Here is a 19,088-nt window from a genome sequence, read left to right as displayed (position 1 = left end):
ATAACTCATGTTAACTAGGGCCGGCCAATATGACCATATATATTGTCAAAACGATAGGGGTGTAACAAAATATTGATAAAATTGTATATCACAATATTATGTTTTGTGATAGTGTATTGATTCTCAAAAACACTGTATTGTTTTTTAATTAATAGTTTACATGCAAAGATTGCATAAAAAAAGTTAACTTTTTTTCACTCAGATGTTATGCATGTGGTGGTGTGTTCTTTATACTATGACAGTTTTCCTCAAATTAGATTTAAAAAATCTAAATATATCGCCTCGCTTACAGTATCGCAATATATTGAATCGTAACCCCTGTATCATGATGTGTATCGCATCGCCAGATTCTTGCCAATACACAGCCCTACAAAGCGATTTAAAAATGTCTGTTGTATATATTTCTTTATATCGATTCTATCGCGGTATAGGCTAGGCCTATATTTATTTATTTTTTCTCTATAATTTCACTTAAAACTGTTATGTTCATTTTGCACTCTAGTTCTTAAAATGAGAAACATACTTTTCATTTGTCAAGTATTTAATTCACACAGGAGTATACAAACATTATATTATCATATTGCCCAGCCCATCATGTTCTACAGGCTTAAGAAAACCTCTTTGTTTGGTACAGATCCCTGCAAAAATCACTCCATAATCATTTTAATATGTTTTTCAATGAAAATGAGAATAATGATGCAAAAATGATCATAGTCTCTAATATCGCAAATCACATCACAATTGCAATATCAGTCAAAATAATTGCAATTTTTACACAATCGTGCAGCCCTACTCAGTATAACGATCTGAATAATGATATACTGAGGAAGGAATGCAGGTGTGAGGGGCTGTGAGCTGTTATGCTGAGATGAGGAGGTTTTTGTACTGAGGAGCAGTGATATGAAGCACTGTGTAGACTAGCAGCACAGAAGTACACTGCACTGCTGCTCAGATTGAGTCCTTCAATTGTTAATGTGCAGGTCTGGTCTTTAGCTGCACTTCCTTCTATCTTCACATCCAGTCCAGTCTCTGGGGCTCCTGATGTGGTTAACATGTATCCCAGGAACTGTAGTTGACCGTCCTTCGTTTGCTTGTACCAGAGGATTCGATTATAGCTGTCAATACTGTGTGAGCATTTGATTGTGGCTGTTTCTTCTTGCTTGTTGTACATATCAGGTGGAGTCTGGTAGACCTGGTCACTGAGAGAGGAACCTGTGGGAAAAGCATCAACAAAAAACAATATACAATCATGAGCTATGAATAGGAGTCCTCATAAATATAAAATAACTCTCAACAGGAGTTTTAGATGGTAAACCTGTGAAAAATATTTTGAAACTTTTGTTGCACTACCTGAAACCAGTATGACATTAAGGGCTATGCAGAAGACAGCGATCATCTTGTTGTGTTTTATGTGTTTCACCACTGTACTGTGCAGCTCTACTGAATCTCGCTGGATAACCCCCCTCCATCAGGAAATCACACTTGTTTTTGGGGGTGGTGTCATAATGTTTAATCCTCTTCCTGAACTGCCACTACACACCACAGACATACTGTACTGTACTGCCACCTTATGACAGGAAACAAGATAACAAAGACCTGAAATGAACCCTGAAACTCAGGCCTAACAATACAGTGGAAACTGCTTATAGTGATCACATCTGTCCAGGTCATATTGATTACTATAAGCGGATGATTTTTATAACCAAATTTTTGTTGTCATTTCTAATGCAGATTATCATCTAATTGACATTTTATATTTATTTCATGTATTACAAAGTAATGAAACGGACTGCTTCGCTATCTACTGGCTCGCTGACAATTCTTCTGCTTTTTCCATCACTGAGGATGAGGCGTTGCCGTTTTTGGCCGACTCTGCAGTGCGAGCGTGCATGCAGAACGTTTATCAATCCACTTGACGTTGGTTGCAGCCCTACTTAAATTAAGATTATTTTGACAAGATACTATTTCCTTTGTCAAGAATGAGCTTTCATACTAAAATAACAGTGAGCTTTTCCAGCATTCTCCCTTTTTTGAATAGGTTTGAAAATGTATTGGAATTAAAGCAGTATGAAATTAGCAATAAACACAGTGTAGAAACAGGAACATTAATTAGGATACAACAAAATCAAATAAGAGCTCTACAAATGTCTAGAAACATGTTCAGAGAGAGTACAGAATATGTGGTATTACATTCATTTTTACATTATTAATCATGTAAAAAACATTTCTCAGCCAAATGTTGAAACAGCCACTAATACCACACATAATATGAATGCTATCAAAAATCTGTAAGTGCTGTTGTAGCATACCATATATCAGTATCAGTGTTAGTCCAGAGCTCCCTCTGTGGTCCACCAAAGAGACAGTTATCTTCTATTCACATGAGTATTTGTACAGCTGTCTGAGACTCCTGTATCACTGTGTTGACTCACAGCACAAAAAAACACTCCACTGTCCTCGGGCAGCAGCCTCTCCACTGTCAAAGCCGATTTCAACACTGATTTGTTTACAGTGTAGCATTATCAGGTAAAAAATAGGGGTGCGTCCCCTGGATGCATTGATATTGAGCTTAACAGTCTTCCTACGGTACCGTCAGGTATCCACATGTTGACATATTAAGCTGGTATGTGTTCTTAGCGAGTGTGTGGTCAAGTGACAGAAAGATGCACTACGAGCTGATCAGCTGTTCGCAGCAGAGAAGAAATTAGCAGTTAAGTTATCTTGTGTTATTAAATGTTGCACCGTTGATTTTGAATGTTTCTTCAGGTTTGTTGAACATGTCAGCTGGAGTCTGGTCGACTTGGTCACTGAGAGAGGAGCCTGTGGAAAAAGGATCAACAGAGCATCAGACAAAACAGCATAAACACCAGTAAACTGAATAACATAAAACCAGTAACATCTGAAATAGCAGCAGTATAAACTGGCTGTTGTACAAAAGCAAATATATGAACAGATTTTGTGGAAAATTCTAAATTTGAAATAATTTTGATGACGTTACCTGAAACCAGATATGTTACAAAATAATGCTTAAGAATAAGATGATTATTTTGTGTTCTTTGGATATATTGAAGAATATACGGTCATAATGTTGTTGCTGGGGATCATTGTGTTTTCTACTGAGTCTTTCCAACCTCCACTTTGAGCAAATATTGTTATTATCAGCAAATAAACAGGAAGTCATTAGGTGGTGTCTAATACTTCCTCATCGTCTTCCCATTATAACCATCTTGTCTGCCACCTAATGAGAGGAAGGAACACAGGTGCAAGGGGCTGTGAGCTTCAACGTGGAGATTAAACAATGTGTGCTGAGGAGGTTTTTGTACTGAGCAGCAGAGATATGAAGCACTGTGTAACCTAGCAGCACAGAAGTACACTGCACTGCTGTTCTGGTTCAGTCCTTCAACTGTTAATGTGCAGGTCTGGTCTTTAGCTGCATTCCCATCCATCTTCACATCTACAATAGAAGGCTCTGGGTTTTTATTTTCATTATACATGTATCCCAGGAGCTGTAGTTGACCGTTCTTCGTTTGCTTGTACCATAGGATTTGATTATAGCTGTCAATACTGTGTGAGCATTTGATTGTGGCAGTTTCTTCAGGTTGTTTGATTATGTCAGCTGGACTCATGTAAACCTTGTCACTGAGAGAGGAACCTGTGGGAAAAGGATCAACAAAGCATCAGACAAAATACAACAATGAGCATAAACACTGGTGAACTGAAAAACAGAATAATATGAAATGTGAAATAATGCAAAAACATCTGAAATAGCAGCAGCATGTGAGACTGGATGCACACAAGCCAATGTATAAATGGATTTTGTTAAAAAGTTCTTTAAATAGTTGTGAGGACATTACCTGAAACCAGAATAGAGTTAAAAGTAATGCAAAGGAATACGATGAGCATCATTTTGTGTGTTGTTTGGTTATTTTGAAGAAAATAAGATCATCAGTTTGTTGTTGCATTGAATGAAGCAGTTCTACTACTGAGTATTTCCAACCTCCTCTTTGAGTAAACCCTCCCAAGTCATTAGGTGGGTGGTGCCATTGTGCGTATAACTCAGGTTAACTAGGGCTGGCCAATATGACGATATATATCGTCAAAGTAATATCAAAATGTCTGTCGTATATATTTTACTATATCGTTTCTAGCCCTATATTCTTTATTTTTCTCTATAGTTTCACTTAAAGCTGTTGTGTTTATTTTGCACTCACGTTCTTTTTTTTTTTTAAAGTTATATTTTGGGGGCATTTTTAAGCATTTTATTGATAGGACAGTGGATAGAGTGTTGAAAGGGGGAGAGAGAGAGAATTGACATGCGGAAAGGACCACAGGCCGGATTCGAACCCGGGTCCACCGCTGCTAGGACTGAGCCTTGGCGATACATGGGCGCTCGCTCTACCGACTGAGCTGACCAGCCGCCCGCACTCACGTTCTTAAAATTAGAAAATATTCAGTACTTTTCATTTGTCAAGAATTTAATTCACACAGGAGTATACAAAAATAGGCTTTTCCATGTGTGTTTTTCATATAGACTGTTTATTTATTACCAGAAAACACGCTATATTGTGATATTATTGTTATCGAGATATGAAATGACCTATATCGTGATAGAAGTTTTAGGCCATATCGCCCAGCCCTTATGTTAACTAATATTTACACACCACTGGGTCAGTATTAGGGCTGCTCAATTTCTTCGAAATTGTATAGAATTTGCAATATAGGCTACTGCAATTTTCAAATCATAGGATGAAGAGGAAATTGCAATATTTGTTAAAGGCAAAATGTGTGTCAAAATAAAATTTTAAATTAAGTATCGTCATGCTGCAGAGATGTCCTGGCCTGCACATCATACACTACAGGTTTAAGAAAACATCTTTGTTTGGTACAGATCTCTGCAAAAATCACACCATAATCATTTTAATGTTTTTTAATCATATGGCAATTGTAATATCAGTCAAAATAATTGCTATTCGATATTTTTTCAAAATCGTGCAGCCCTACTCAGTATAAAGATCTGAGTAATGATATACTGAAGAAGAAACGCAGGTGTGAGGGGCTGTGAGCTGTTATACTGAGATGAGGAGGTTTTTGTACTGAGGAGCAGTGATATGAAGCACTGTGTAGACTAGCAGCACAGAAGTACACTGCACTGCTGCTCAGATTGAGTCTTTCAATTGTTAATGTGCAGGTCTGGTCTTTAGCTGCACTTCCTTCCATCTTCACACCCAGTCCAGTCTCTGGCTGTCCTAAAGTGTCTAACATGTATCCCAGGAGCTTTAGTTGACCGTCCTTCGTTTGCTTGTACCAGAGGATTCGATTATAGCTGTCAATACTGTGTGAGCATTTGATTGTGGCTGTTTCTTCTTGCTTGTTGTACATATCAGGTGGAGTCTGGTAGACCTGGTCACTGAGAGAGGAACCTGTGGGAAAAGCATCAACAAAAAACAATATACAATCATGAGCTATGAATAGGAGGTATAAATATAAAATAACTCTCAACAGGAGTTTTAGATGATAAACCTGTGAAAAATATTTTGAAACTTTTGTTGCACTACCTGAAACCAGTATGACATTAAGGGCTATGCAGAACACAGCGATCATCTTGTTGTGTTTTATGTGTTTCACCACTGTACTGTGCAGCTCTACTGAATCTCGCTGGATAACCCCCCTCCATCAGGAAATCACACTTGTTTTTGGGGGTGGTGTCATAATGTATAATCCTCTTCCTGAACTGCCACTACACACCACAGACATACTGTACTGTACTGCCACCTTATGACAGGAAACAAGATAACAAAGACCTGAAATGAACCCTGAAACTCAGGCCTAACAATACAGTGGAAACCGCTTATAGTGATCACATCTGTCCAGGTCATATTGATCACTATAAGCGCATGATTATTCATTAATTTCTAACGCAGATTATCATCTAATTGACATTTGTATATTTATTACATGAATACAAAGTAATGAAACGGACTGCTTCGCTATTTACTGGCTCGCTGACAATTCTTCTGCCTTTTCCATCACCGAGGATGAGACATTACCGTTTTTGGCCGACTCTGCAGTGCGATGGTGCATGCAGAACGTTTATCAATCCAATAGACGTTAGTTGCAGCCCTACTTAAATTAAGATTATTTTGTTAAGATACCATTTCCATTGTCAAGAATGAGCTTCCATACTAAAATAACATTGAGCTTTTCCAGCATTCTCCCTTTTTTGAATAGGTTTGAAAATGTATTGGAATTAAAGCAGAATGAAATTAGCAATAAACACAGTGTAGAAACAGGAACATTAATTAGGATACAACAAAATCAAATAAGAGCTCTACAAATGTCTAGAAACATGTTCGGAGAGAGTACAGAATATGTGGTATTACATTCATTTTGACATTATTAATCATGTAAAAAACATTTCTCAGCCAAATGTTGAAACAGCCACTAATATCACACATAATATGAGTGCTATCAAAAATCTGTAAGTGCTGTTGTAGCATACCATATATCAGTATCAGTGTTAGTCTAGAGCTCCCTCTGTAGTCCACCAAAGAGACAGTTATCTTCTATTCACATGAGTATTTGTACAGCTGTCTGAGACTCCTGTATCACTGTGTTGACTCACAGCACAAAAATACACTCCACTGTCCTCGGGCAGCAGCCTCTCCACTGTCAAAGCCGATTTCAACACTGATTTGTTGTTCACAGTGTAGCATTATCAGGTAAAAAATAGGGGTGCGTCCCCTGGATGCGTTGATATTGAGCTTAACAGTCTTCCTACGGTTCCGTCAGGTATCCACATGTTTACATATTAAGTTGGTATGTGTTCTTAGCGAGTGTGTGGTCAAGTGACAGAAAGATGCGCTACGAGCTGATCAGCTGTTCGCAGCAGAGAAGAAATTAGCAGTTAAGTTATCTTGTGTTATTAAATGTTGCACAGTTGATTTTGAATGTTTCTTCGGGTTTGTTGAACATGTCAGCTGGAGTCTGGTCGACTTGGTCACTGAGAGAGGAGCCTGTGGAAAAAGGATCAACAGAGCATCAGACAAAATAGCATAAACACCAGTAAACTGAATAACATAAAACCAGTAACATCTGAAATAGCAGCAGTATAAACTGGCTGTTGTACACAAGCAAATATATCAACAGATTTTGTGGAAAATTCTAAATTTGAAATAATTTTGATGACGTTACCTGAAACCAGATATGTTAAAAAATAATGCTTAGGAATAAGATGATTATTTTGAGTTCTTTGGTTATATTGAAGAATATAAGATCATAATCTTGTTGCTGGGGATCATTGTGTTTTCTACTGAGTCTTTCCAACCTCCACTTTGAGCAAATATTGTTATTATCAGCAAATAAACAGGAAGTCATTAGGTGGTGTCTAATACTTCCTCATCGTCTTCCCATTATAACCATCTTGTCTGCCACCTAATGAGAGGAAGGAACACAGGTGCAAGGGGCTGTGAGCTTCAACGTGGAGATTAAACAATGTGTGCTGAGGAGGTTTTTGTACTGAGCAGCAGAGATATGAAGCACTGTGTAACCTAGCAGCACAGAAGTACACTGCACTGCTGTTCTGGCTCAGTCCTTCAACTGTTAATGTGCAGGTCTGGTCTTTATCTGCATTCCCATCCATCTTCACATCTACAATAGAAGACTCTAGGTTTTGATTTTCTTTAAACATGTATCCCAGGAACTGTAGTCGACCGTCCTTCGTTTGCTTGTACCAGAGGATTCGATCATAGCTGTCAATACTGTGTGAGCATTTGATTGTGGCTGTTTCTTCAGGTTGTTTGATTATGTCAGCTGGACTCATGTAAACCTTGTCACTGAGAGAGGAACCTGTGGAAAAAGGATCAACAAAGCATCAGACAAAATACAACAATGAGCATAAACACTGATGAACTGAAAAACAGAATAATATGAAATGTGAAATAATGCAAAAACATCTGAAATAGCAGCAGCATGTGAGACTGGATGCACACAAGCAAATGGATAAATGGATTTTGTTGAACAAAGTTCTTTAAATAATTGTGAGGACATTACCTGAAACCAGAATAGAGTTAAAAGTAATGCAAAAGAATACAATGAGCATTTTGTGTTTTTCTTTTTTTGTGTTTGTTTGGTTATTTTGAAGAAAATAAGATCATCAGTTTGTTGTTGCATTGAATGAAGCAGTTCTACTACTGAGTATTTCCAACCTCCTCTTTGAGTAAACCCTCCCAAGTCATTAGATGGGTGGTGCCATTGTGCTTATAACTCATGTTAACTAGGGCCGGCCAATATGACCATATATATTGTCAAAACGATAGGGGTGTAACAAAATATTGAAAAAATGGAATATCACAATATTATGTTTTGTGATAGTTTATTGATTCTCAAAAACACTGTATTTTTTTTTAATTAATAGTTTACATGCAAAGATTGCATAAAAAAGTTAACTTTTTTTCACTCAGATGTTATTCATGTGGTGGTGTGTTCTTTATACTATGACAGTTTCCCTCAAATTAGATAAAAACATCGAAATATATCGACTCGCTTACAGTATCGCAATACATTGAATCATAACCCCTGTATCATGATGTGTATCGTATTGCCAGATTCTTGCCAATACACAGCCCTACAAAGCGATTTAAAAATGTCTGTCTAATATATTTTTTTATATCGTTTCTATCGTGATATAGGCTAGGCCTATATTTATTTATTTTTTCTCTATAATTTCACTTAAAACTGTTGTGTTCATTTTGCACTGTAGTTCAAAAAATGAGAAACATACTTTTCATTTGTCAAGTATTTAATTCACACAGGAGTATACAAACATTATATTATCATATTGCCCAGCCCATCATGTTCTACAGGCTTAAGAAAACCTTTGTTTGGTACAGATCCCTGCAAAAATCACTCCATAATCATTTTAATATGTTTTTCAATGAAAATGAGAATAATGATGTAAAAATTATCATTCTCTCTAATATCGCAAATCATATCGCAATTGCAATATCTGTCAAAATGATTGCAATTTTTTCAAAATCGTGCAGCCCTACTCAGTATAACGATCTGAATAATGATATACTGAGGAAGGAATGCAGGTGTGAGGGGCTGTGAGCTGTTATACTGAGATGAGGAGGTTTTTGTACTGAGGAGCAGTGATATGAAGCACTGTGTAGACTAGCAGCACAGAAGTACACGGCACTGCTGCTCAGACTGAGTCTTTCAATTGTTAATGTGCAGGTCTGGTCTTTAGCTGCACTTCCTTCTATCTTCACATCCAGTCCAGTCTCTGTGGCTCCTGATGTGGTATACATGTATCCCAGGAACTGTAGTTGACCGTCCTTCGTTTGCTTGTACCAGAAGATTCGATCATAGTTGTCAATACTGTGTGAGCATTTGATTGTGGCTTTTTCTTCTTGCTTGTTGTACATATCAGATGGAGTCTGGTAGACCTGGTCACTGAGAGAGGAACCTGTGGGAAAAGCATCAACAAAAAACAATATACAATCATGAGCTATGAATAGGAGTCCTCATAAATATAAAATAACTCTCAACAGGAGTTTTAGATGATAAACCTGTGAAAAATATTTTGAAAACTTTTGTTGCACTACCTGAAACCAGTATGACATTAAGGGACTCTGCAGTGCGAGCATGCATGCAGAACGTTGATCAATCCACTTGACGTTAGTTGCAGCCCTACTTAAATTAAGATTATTTTGTCAAGATACTATTTCCATTGTCAAGAATGAGCTTTCATACTAAAATAACATTGAGCTTTTCCAGCATTCTCCCTTTTGAATAGGTTTCAAATGTATTGGAATTAAAGCAGAATGAAATTAGCAATAAACACAGTGTAGAAACAAATGTCTAGAAACATGTTCGGAGAGAGTACAGAATATGTGGTATTACATTTATTTGGACATTATTAATCAATAATAAATGTAAAAAACATTTCTCAGCCAAATGTTGAAACAGCCACTAATACCACACATAATATGAATGCTATCAAAAATATGTAAGTGCTGTTGTAGCATATCAGTATCAGTGTTAGTCTAGAGCTCCCTCTGTAGTCCACCAAAGAGACAGTTATCTTCTATTCACATGAGTATTTGTACAGCTGTCTGAGGCGCCTGCATCACTGTGTTGACTCACAGCACAGAAATACACTCCACTGTCCTCAGGCAGCAGCCTCTCCACTGTCAAAGATCCAGTCTGAGCGTCGCTCTTCTTTGCTGGATATCTGTCCTCAGTGAAGCCGCTCTCGTATTGATGTGGGGGAGATGGAGTCGTGTAAACTATTTGCTTCATTCCCTCCCCTGGTAGCTGTCTGTACCAGTACATCTGTCGATATGTGATGTCTTTAGTGTGACTGCAGTTCATTGTGGTCGACTGACCCTCGGTCCTCCACACCAGAGGGGTCTGGGTGACATCACTCCCATCAGTTAGACCTGCGGGGGTAAAAAAAACATGTCATGTTACAGGACCACCAGCGAGTCCTCAGTATGCAGTCAGAAAGATCATAACATCATTAGTATGAATAGAATTTAAAGCTGAAGTAACAGTGTCTCCTCTGATTCATCAGCATCATAATGTTCAGTACCTACAATCCAGAGCAGAGCTGCAGAGAGTTTGATCAGACCAGCTGTGATCATTATTGTGTTCTGAGCTAAATGAGACCAGAGTTGCTGTCAGTCTGTGTGACGTTACAACAGAGAGATGAAGAGCTACAGGTGGGAGGGTCTCTGTATTGTGTGTAGAGCTGCAACTAACGATTATTTTCATTGTCAATTAATCTGTTGATTATTTTCTCGATTAATCCAACAGTTGTTTGTAGGGCTGACCTGAATGCTTCGAAGCTTTGACAATTGCCATTGTAAACAACCTCCAAATCAGTATTCAAATGCTTTTTTTTGTTTGTTTATTATATATGTATGTAATATTAATGTATAAATCCCCAAATAGCTCATGAAATAAGGAATAATCCCACATTATTCATATTCATCATTAATTATTATTAGTTATTTTCAAAATATCGAAAAAATATCGAAAAAAATATGTCGTATATATTTTTCTATATCTTTTTATCGCCATATAGGCTAGGCCTATATTTATTTATTTTTTCACTTAAATATTTTTTTATTTCACTTAAAACTGTTAAGTAATTTTGCACTCAAGTTCTTAAAATTAGAAAATATTCTGTACTTTTCATTTGAAAGTATTTAATTCACACGGGAATATGTACAGTAAAAATAGGCTTTTCCATGTGTTTTTTTCATATAGACTGTTTATTTATTACCAGAAAACACGCTATATTGAAATATTATTGTTATCGAGATATGAAATGACCTTTATTGTGATAGAAGTTTTAGCCATATCGCCCAGCCCTTATGTTAACTAATATTTACACACCACTGAGTCAGTATTAGGGCTGCACAATTACTCGAAATTTTATCGAATTTGCAATATGGACTACTGCAATTTTCAAATCACAGGATAAGGAGGAAATTGCAATATTTGTTAAAGGTGAAATGTGTGTCAAAATACCATTTTAAATTAAATATTGTGGTGCTACAGAGATGTCCTGGCCTGCACATCATACTCTACAGGTTTAAGAAAACATCTTTGTTTGGTACAGATCTCTGCAAAAATCACACCATAATCATTTTAATGTTTTTTAATCATATCGCAATTGTAATATCAGTCAAAATAATTGCTATTAGATATTTGTTCAAAATTGTGCAGCCCTACTCAGGATAAAGATCTGAATAATGATATACTGAGGAAGGAACGCAGCTGTGTGGGGCTGTGAGCTGTTATACTGAGATGAGGAGGTTTTTGTACTGAGGAGCAGTGATATGAAGCACTGTGTAGACTAGCAGCACAGAAGTACACTGCACTGCTGCTCAGACTGAGTCCTTCAATTGTTAATATGCAGGTCTGGTCTTTAGCTGCACTTCCTTCCATCTTCACATCCAGTCCAGTCTCTGGCTCTCCTAAAGTGCCTATCATGTATCCCAGGAACTGTAGTTGACTGTCCTTCGTTTGCTTGTACCAGAGGATTCGATCATAGTTGTCAATACTGTGTGAACATTCGATTGTTGCTGTTTCTTCATGTTGGTTGATTATGTCAGCTGGACTCATGTAAACCTGGTCACTGAGAGAGGAACCTGTGGGAAAAGGATCAACAAAGCATCAGACGAAATACAACAATGAGCATAAACACTGGTGAACTGAAAAACAGAATAATATGAAATGTGAAATAATGTAAAATCATCTGAAATAGCAGCAGCATGTGAGACTGGATGCACACAAGCAAATGGATAAATGGATTTTGTTGAACAAAGTTCTTTAAATAGTTGTGAGGACATTACCTGAAACCAGAATAGAGTTAAAAGTAATGCAAAGGAATACGATGAGCATTTTGTGTTTTTCTTTTTTTGTGTTTGTTTGGTTATTTTGAAGAAAATAAGCTCATCAGTTTGTTGTTGCATTAAATGAAGCAGTTCTACTACTGAGAATTTCCAACCTCCTCTTTGAGTAAACCCTCCCAAGTCATTAGATGGGTGGTGCCATTGTGCTTATAACTCATGTTAACTAGGGCTGGCCAATATGACCATATATATTGTCAAAACGATAGGGGTGTAACAAAATATTGAAAAAATTGAATATCACAATATTATGTTTTGTGATAGTGTATTGATTCTCAAAAACACTGTATTGTTTTTTAATTAATAGTTTACATGCAAAGATTGCATAAAAAAGTTAACTTTTTTTCACTCAGATGTTATGCATGTGGTGGTGTGTTCTTTATACTATGACAGTTTTCCTCAAATTAGATTTAAAAAATCTAAATATATCGCCTCGCTTACAGTATCGCAATATATTGAATCGTAACCCCTGTATCATGATGTGTATCGCATCGCCAGATTCTTGCCAATACACAGCCCTACAAAGCGATTTAAAAATGTCTGTTGTATATATTTCTTTATATCGATTCTATCGCGGTATAGGCTAGGCCTATATTTATTTATTTTTTCTCTATAATTTCACTTAAAACTGTTATGTTCATTTTGCACTCTAGTTCTTAAAATGAGAAACATACTTTTCATTTGTCAAGTATTTAATTCACACAGGAGTATACAAACATTATATTATCATATTGCCCAGCCCATCATGTTCTACAGGCTTAAGAAAACCTCTTTGTTTGGTACAGATCCCTGCAAAAATCACTCCATAATCATTTTAATATGTTTTTCAATGAAAATGAGAATAATGATGCAAAAATGATCATAGTCTCTAATATCGCAAATCACATCACAATTGCAATATCAGTCAAAATAATTGCAATTTTTACACAATCGTGCAGCCCTACTCGGTATAAAGATCTGAATAATGATATACTGAGGAAGGAACGCAGGTGTGAGGGGCTGTGAGCTGTTATACTGAGATGAGGAGGTTTTTGTACTGAGGAGCAGTGATATGAAGCACTGTGTAGACTAGCAGCACAGAAGTACACTGCACTGCTGCTCAGACTGAGTCTTTCAATTGTTAATGTGCAGGTCTGGTCTTTAGCTGCACTTCCTTCTATCTTCACATCCAGTCCAGTCTCTGTGGCTCCTGATGTGGTTAACATGTATCCCAGGAACTGTAGTTGACCGTCCTTCGTTTGCTTGTACCAGAAGATTCGATCATAGTTGTCAATACTGTGTGAGCATTTGATTGTGGCTGTTTCTTCTTGCTTGTTGTACATATCAGGTGGAGTCTGGTAGACCTGGTCACTGAGAGAGGAACCTGTGGGAAAAGCATCAACAAAAAACAATATACAATCATGAGCTATGAATAGGAGTCCTCATAAATATAAAATAACTCTCAACAGGAGTTTTAGATGATAAACCTGTGAAAAATATTTTGAAAACTTTTGTTGCACTACCTGAAACCAGTATGACATTAAGGGCTATGCAGAAGACAGCGATCATCTTGTTGTGTTTTATGTGTTTCACCACTGTACTGTGCAGCTCTACTGAATCTCGCTGGATAACCCCCCTCCATCAGGAAATCACACTTGTTTTTGGGGGTGGTGTCATAATGTTTAATCCTCTTCCTGAACTGCCACTACACACCACAGACATACTGTACTGTACTGCCACCTTATGACAGGAAACAAGATAACAAAGACCTGAAATGAACCCTGAAACTTAGGCCTAACAATACAGTGGAAACTGCTTATAGTGATCCCATCTGTCCAGGTCATATTGATCACTGACAATTCTTCTGCCTTTTCCATCACTGAGGATGAGGCATTACCGTTTTTGGCTGACTCTGCAGTGCGAGCATGCATGCAGAATGTTGATCAATCCACTTGACGTTAGTTGCAGCCCTACTTAAATTAAGATTATTTTGTCAAAATACTATTTCCATTGTCAAGAATGAGCTTTCATACTAAAATAACATTGAGCTTTTCCAGCATTCTCCCTTTTTTGAATAGGTTTCAAATGTATTGGAATTAAAGCAGAATGAAATTAGCAATAAACACAGTGCAGAAACAGGAAAATCAATTAGGATACAAGAAAATCAAATAAGAGCTCTACAAATGTCTAGAAACATGTTCGGAGAGAGTACAGAATATGTGGTATTACATTCATTTGGACATTATTAATCAATAATAAATGTAAAAAACATTTCTCAGCCAAATGTTGAAACAGCCACTAATACCACACATAATATGAATGCTATCAAAAATATGTAAGTGCTGTTGTAGCATATCAGTATCAGTGTTAGTCTAGAGCTCCCTCTGTAGTCCACCAAAGAGACAGTTATCTTCTATTCACATGAGTATTTGTACAGCTGTCTGAGGCGCCTGCATCACTGTGTTGACTCACAGCACAGAAATACACTCCACTGTCCTCAGGCAGCAGCCTCTCCACTGTCAAAGATCCAGTCTGAGCGTCGCTCTTCTTTGCTGGATATCTGTCCTCAGTGAAGCCGCTCTCGTATTGATGTGGGGGAGATGTAGTCGTGTAAACTATTTGCTTCATTCCCTCCCCTGGTAGCTGTCTGTACCAGTACATCTGACTATGTGAGATGTCTTTAGTGTGACTGCAGTTCATCGTGGCCGACTGACCCTCGGTCCTCCACACCAGAGGGGTCTGGGTGACATCACTCCCTTCAGTTAAACCTGCGGGGGGGTAAAAAAACATGTCATGTTACAGGACCACCAGCGAGTCCTCAGTATGCAGTCAGAAAGATCATAACATCATTAGTATGTAATAGAATTTAAAGCTGAAATAACCGTGTCTCCTCTGGTTCATCAGCATCATAATGTTCAGTACCTACAATCCAGAGCAGAGCTGCAGAGAGTTTGATCAGACCAGCTGTGATCATTATTGTGTTCTGAGCTAAATGAGACCAGAGTCGCTGTCAGTCTGTGTGACGTTACAACAGAGAGATGAAGAGCTACAGGTGGGAGGGTCTCTGTATTGTGTGTAGAGCTGCAACTAACGATAATTTCCATTGTCAATTAATCTGTTGATTATTTTCTCGATTAATCCAACAGTTGTTTGTAGGGCTGACCTAAATGCTTCGAAGCTTTGACAATTGCCATTGTAAACAACCTCCAAATCAGTATTCAAATGCTTTTTTTTGTTTTGTTTATTATATATGTATGTAATAATAATGTATAAATCCCCAAATAGCTCATGAAATAAGGAATAATCCCACATTATTCATATTCAACATTAATTATTATTAGTTATTTTCAGTTTGTTGTGTGTAGAGGTGCGTGTGCGTACAGTAGTGCGGCAGGGGCACTGAAATGGGGGAGATGGACACAGACAGACAGAAGAACACGTCAGCCTGCTGCGCCGCACCGCCAAGCTTCAAATTTCTCACTGAAGCCCAAAAATGGTATTCAGGACAGCCCTAGATGTTTGGTCTATAAAATGTCAGAAAATGGTGAAAAGTGACGATCAGTGTTCCCCAAAGCCCAAGACGACGTCCTCAAATGTCTTGTTTTGTCCATAACTCAAAGATATTCAGTTTACTGTCATAGAGGAGTAAAGAAACCAGGAAATATTTACATTTAAGAAGCTGGAATCAGAAACTCAAAAATGACCGATTAATCGATTATCAAAGTAGTTGACGATTAATTTAATAGTCGACAACAAAACGATTAATTGTTGCAGCTCTAATGTTCTGTGATTGTACTTGAGCTCCCCCTACAGTACAGCAGATACATAGACTCAGTAACAGATGTGCCAACAGAGCACTGAGGTTTTTGTACAGCTATTGAATGAGTCTGTATCACTGTGTTGACTCACAGCACAGAAATATAAGCCTTTATCTTCTGGCTGCAGATCCTTCACTGTGAATGTCCCACTCTCAGCGTCAGGCTTGGTGGCTGAAAATTGCTTATCTGTGAAGTCTGGTTCAAAGTCAGGTTTAGAGTTTAGAGTCGTGAACATTATTTGTCTCATTGATTCTCCTGGCAGCTGTCTGTACCAGTACATCTGGTAATACAGAGCACCCTTGGTGTGTCTGCAGCTCATTGTTGCATTGTCACCCTGTTTTTCCCACAGTATGTCAGTCTGGGTGACATCACTCCCATCAATAAGACCTGTGTGTGTATAACAAGTAGGTTAATTGTAAAACTTTTAAAGTAGAAAAATCATTGTCACCATCTGCTTACATCCCTAAAATAATATATTAACACTGTAAAGCAATGAGTTCTTAATTCACCTTTCGTCCACAGCAAAGATATTAAAAAGCTGAGGCGTCCATGTTTGATAATGTCCATGTTCTGGAAGTCAGAGTCTCATATATGTCTGTCAGTGTAGTAACAGAGATATGAAGAGTTGCAGGTGGGAGTGTCTCTGCAGTGTGTGACGGTCTCTGATCCTGTTAGCTGCTGTATAAAAACATGCACGGTGAATCAAACTGGGAGTGTTTGTGGTCCTTGAGGTCCCCCTACAGTTCATGAGATGGAGGGATAGAGGTGTGCCAACGGAGCACTGGGGTTTTTGTACAGCTATTGAATGAGTCTGTATCACTGTGTTTACTCACAGCACAGAAATACAAGCCTTTATCTTCTGGCTGCAGATTCTTCACTGTGAATGTCCCATTCTCAGAGTCAGGCTTGGTGGCTGAAAAGTGCTTATCTGTGAAGTCTGGTTCAAAGTCAGGTTTAGAGTCTGGAGTAGTGAACAGTATTAGTCTCATTGATTCTCCTGGCCGCTGTCTGTACCAGTACATCTGGTAGTAGCTGACACCCTTGGTGTGTCTGCAGCTCATTGTTGCACTGTCACCCTGTTTTTCCCACAGTATGTCAGTCTGGGTGACATCACTCCCATCAATAAGACCTGTGTGTATAACAAGTAGGTTAATTGTAAACCTTATAAAGTATAAAATCATTGTCATCATCTGCTGACATCCCTAAAATAATAGAAAATACACTGTAAAGTATGAGTTCTTAATTCACCTTTCATCCACAGCAGAGAGATTAAAAAGCTGAGGCGTCCATGTTTGATAATGTCCATGTTCTGGAAGTCAGAGTCTCATATATGTCTGTCAGTGTAGTAACAGAGATATGAAGAGTTGCAGGTGGGAGTGTCTCTGCAGTGTGTGACGGTCTCTGATCCTGTTAGCTGCTGTATAAAAACATACACGGTGAATCAAACTGGGAGTGTTTGTGGTCCTCAAGGTCCCCCCTACAGTACATGAGATGGAGGGATAGAGATGTGCCAACAGAGCACTGAGGTTTTTGTTCAGCTATAGATCTGAGTGAAAAACAGTAAATGTTACCAGAAGTGAACTTGTTAACTTGCATACAGCAGAACGTATTTTAGGGAACTGGTAACATTTCATTTTACAGGTCTGCAAATTTCATGGTAATTAGGTGATAATTAGCAAGTAACCTATTTTAAATTTCTTTGGAATTACTGCCAAATTACCCCAATATTTACCTGAAAATGTATAAAAAATGACTTTATCATGAACATGATTTAATAATTATATGCTGAAATAGCATATAATGGTTAAAATAGGGCCTTAAGGCTTGAGAAGCGGCTCTACGCTGCTCTTCATCGGAGGTGGAAAACTAATAGAAGACACTTCTGATCAGGAACAAATCTCCCCATTGTGTGACTTATTGTCTACACAAATGTAACCTGGTAGCTAATGTCATGATTCAGGGAGTTTTTTTCAAGAAATTTCAAAGAAGTTATTTGATAATTATGATCTATTTACCAGCACACATGGAAATAAAGCATATCAATTAACTTGTATTCTTTTCCTAGAGATGTATTAAATAAATGTCCAGCTATTTATTACCGCTTATTAGGAAATAGCAGAATATAATTATTAAATAATGTTTATAATAGATATAAAATAATAATAATAATAAAAGTCCAGAGTCAAGTCCCAAGTTAAGACAGCCAAACAAAGTAATTTCTGATAAATTTAGGTAAATATTGGGGTAGTTTGGTTGTAATTCCAAAGAAATTTCAAATAGGTTACTTGATAATTATCACCTAATTACCATGAAATTTGTGGACCTGTAAAATGAAGTGTTGCCGAAGGAACTTTTGCTTGTTATTCCTCTAATAGACATTTAAGTCAGTAATGCAGTTTTCTGATCTTTTTGAATTTCACCTTTTATCCAGAGCAGAAATAGAAACAAGCTGACGAGACCATGTTTGATGATGTCCATGTTCAGAAAGTCAGAAAACACAGCTGTCAGTGTAGTTACAGAGATAAAGAGTAGCAGGTGGGAGTGTCATGTTTTGTGTGGCGTGTGATCAAAGTGTAACTGGGAGAATTTGTGGTCCTCGAGGTCCCCCTACAGTACATGAGATGGAGGGATAGAGGTGTGCCAACAGAGCACTGGGGTTTTTGTACAGCTGTTGAATGAGTCTGTATCACTGTGTTTACTCACAGCACAGAAATACAAGCCTTTATCTTCTGGCTTCAGATTCATCACTGTGAATGTCCCACTCTCAACCTCAGTCTTGGTGGCTGAAAATTTATCTTTAGTGAAATTTCCAAAGGCGTGATCTTTGGTGACGGTTGTTGTGAACACGATTAGTTTAATTGTTTCTCCT

At 37.7% G+C, this 19,088-nt stretch overlaps 2 protein-coding genes and 5 gene segments (V, D, J or C); 1 reads left to right on the top strand and 6 right to left on the bottom strand.

Annotated features, from left to right (window-relative positions):
• ccdc177 (coiled-coil domain containing 177) overlaps positions 1 to 19,088 on the top strand; it is a 160,090-nt gene that overhangs the window by 25,169 nt on the left and 115,833 nt on the right. The window lies entirely within an intron of this gene.
• On the bottom strand, positions 3,192 to 5,610 carry LOC119474477. Its single transcript, XM_037746497.1, has 4 exons — positions 5,556 to 5,610; positions 5,031 to 5,420; positions 3,380 to 3,652; positions 3,192 to 3,238 (listed from the first exon to the last, which is right to left on the bottom strand). The coding sequence occupies exons 1-4, from the start codon at positions 5,599 to 5,601 to the stop codon at positions 3,192 to 3,194; spliced, it is 756 nt and encodes a 251-aa protein (XP_037602425.1). The 5' UTR covers positions 5,602 to 5,610.
• LOC119504441 lies at positions 6,979 to 8,267 on the bottom strand. The segment is given in 2 exon segments: positions 6,979 to 7,845; positions 8,050 to 8,267. Coding segments are annotated over 2 exon segments (510 nt in total).
• Positions 9,961 to 10,724, bottom strand: LOC119504452. The segment is given in 2 exon segments: positions 9,961 to 10,442; positions 10,595 to 10,724. Coding segments are annotated over 2 exon segments (414 nt in total).
• Positions 11,461 to 12,712, bottom strand: LOC119504445. The segment is given in 2 exon segments: positions 11,461 to 12,161; positions 12,366 to 12,712. Coding segments are annotated over 2 exon segments (468 nt in total).
• Positions 13,531 to 15,452, bottom strand: LOC119504439. The segment is given in 3 exon segments: positions 13,531 to 13,785; positions 14,874 to 15,169; positions 15,324 to 15,452. Coding segments are annotated over 3 exon segments (513 nt in total).
• LOC119474476 lies at positions 16,957 to 17,642 on the bottom strand. The segment is given in 2 exon segments: positions 16,957 to 17,348; positions 17,468 to 17,642. Coding segments are annotated over 2 exon segments (450 nt in total).

Source organism: Sebastes umbrosus, chromosome 16 (genome assembly GCF_015220745.1).
Source record: "Sebastes umbrosus isolate fSebUmb1 chromosome 16, fSebUmb1.pri, whole genome shotgun sequence".
NCBI lineage: Eukaryota > Metazoa > Chordata > Actinopteri > Perciformes > Sebastidae > Sebastes > Sebastes umbrosus.
The sequence above is the reverse complement of the archived record's forward strand: the minus strand, read 5'-3'. Positions and strand labels throughout refer to the sequence as shown.

What these genes read in the sequence shown, in the direction of transcription:
- LOC119474477 (XM_037746497.1), bottom strand. Translation starts at nt 5,601, where the DNA reads ATGATCGCTGTGTTCTGCATAGCCCTTAATGTCATACTGGTTTCAG. An exon ending in ACACCTGCGTTTCTTCTTCA is followed by an intron (nt 3,653 to 5,030) that starts GTATATCATTAC and finishes CTTTTCCCACAG; the next exon opens with GTTCCTCTCTCAGTGACAAG. An exon ending in AGGACTGAACCAGAACAGCA is followed by an intron (nt 3,239 to 3,379) that starts GTGCAGTGTACT and finishes TCCTCTCATTAG; the next exon opens with GTGGCAGACAAGATGGTTAT.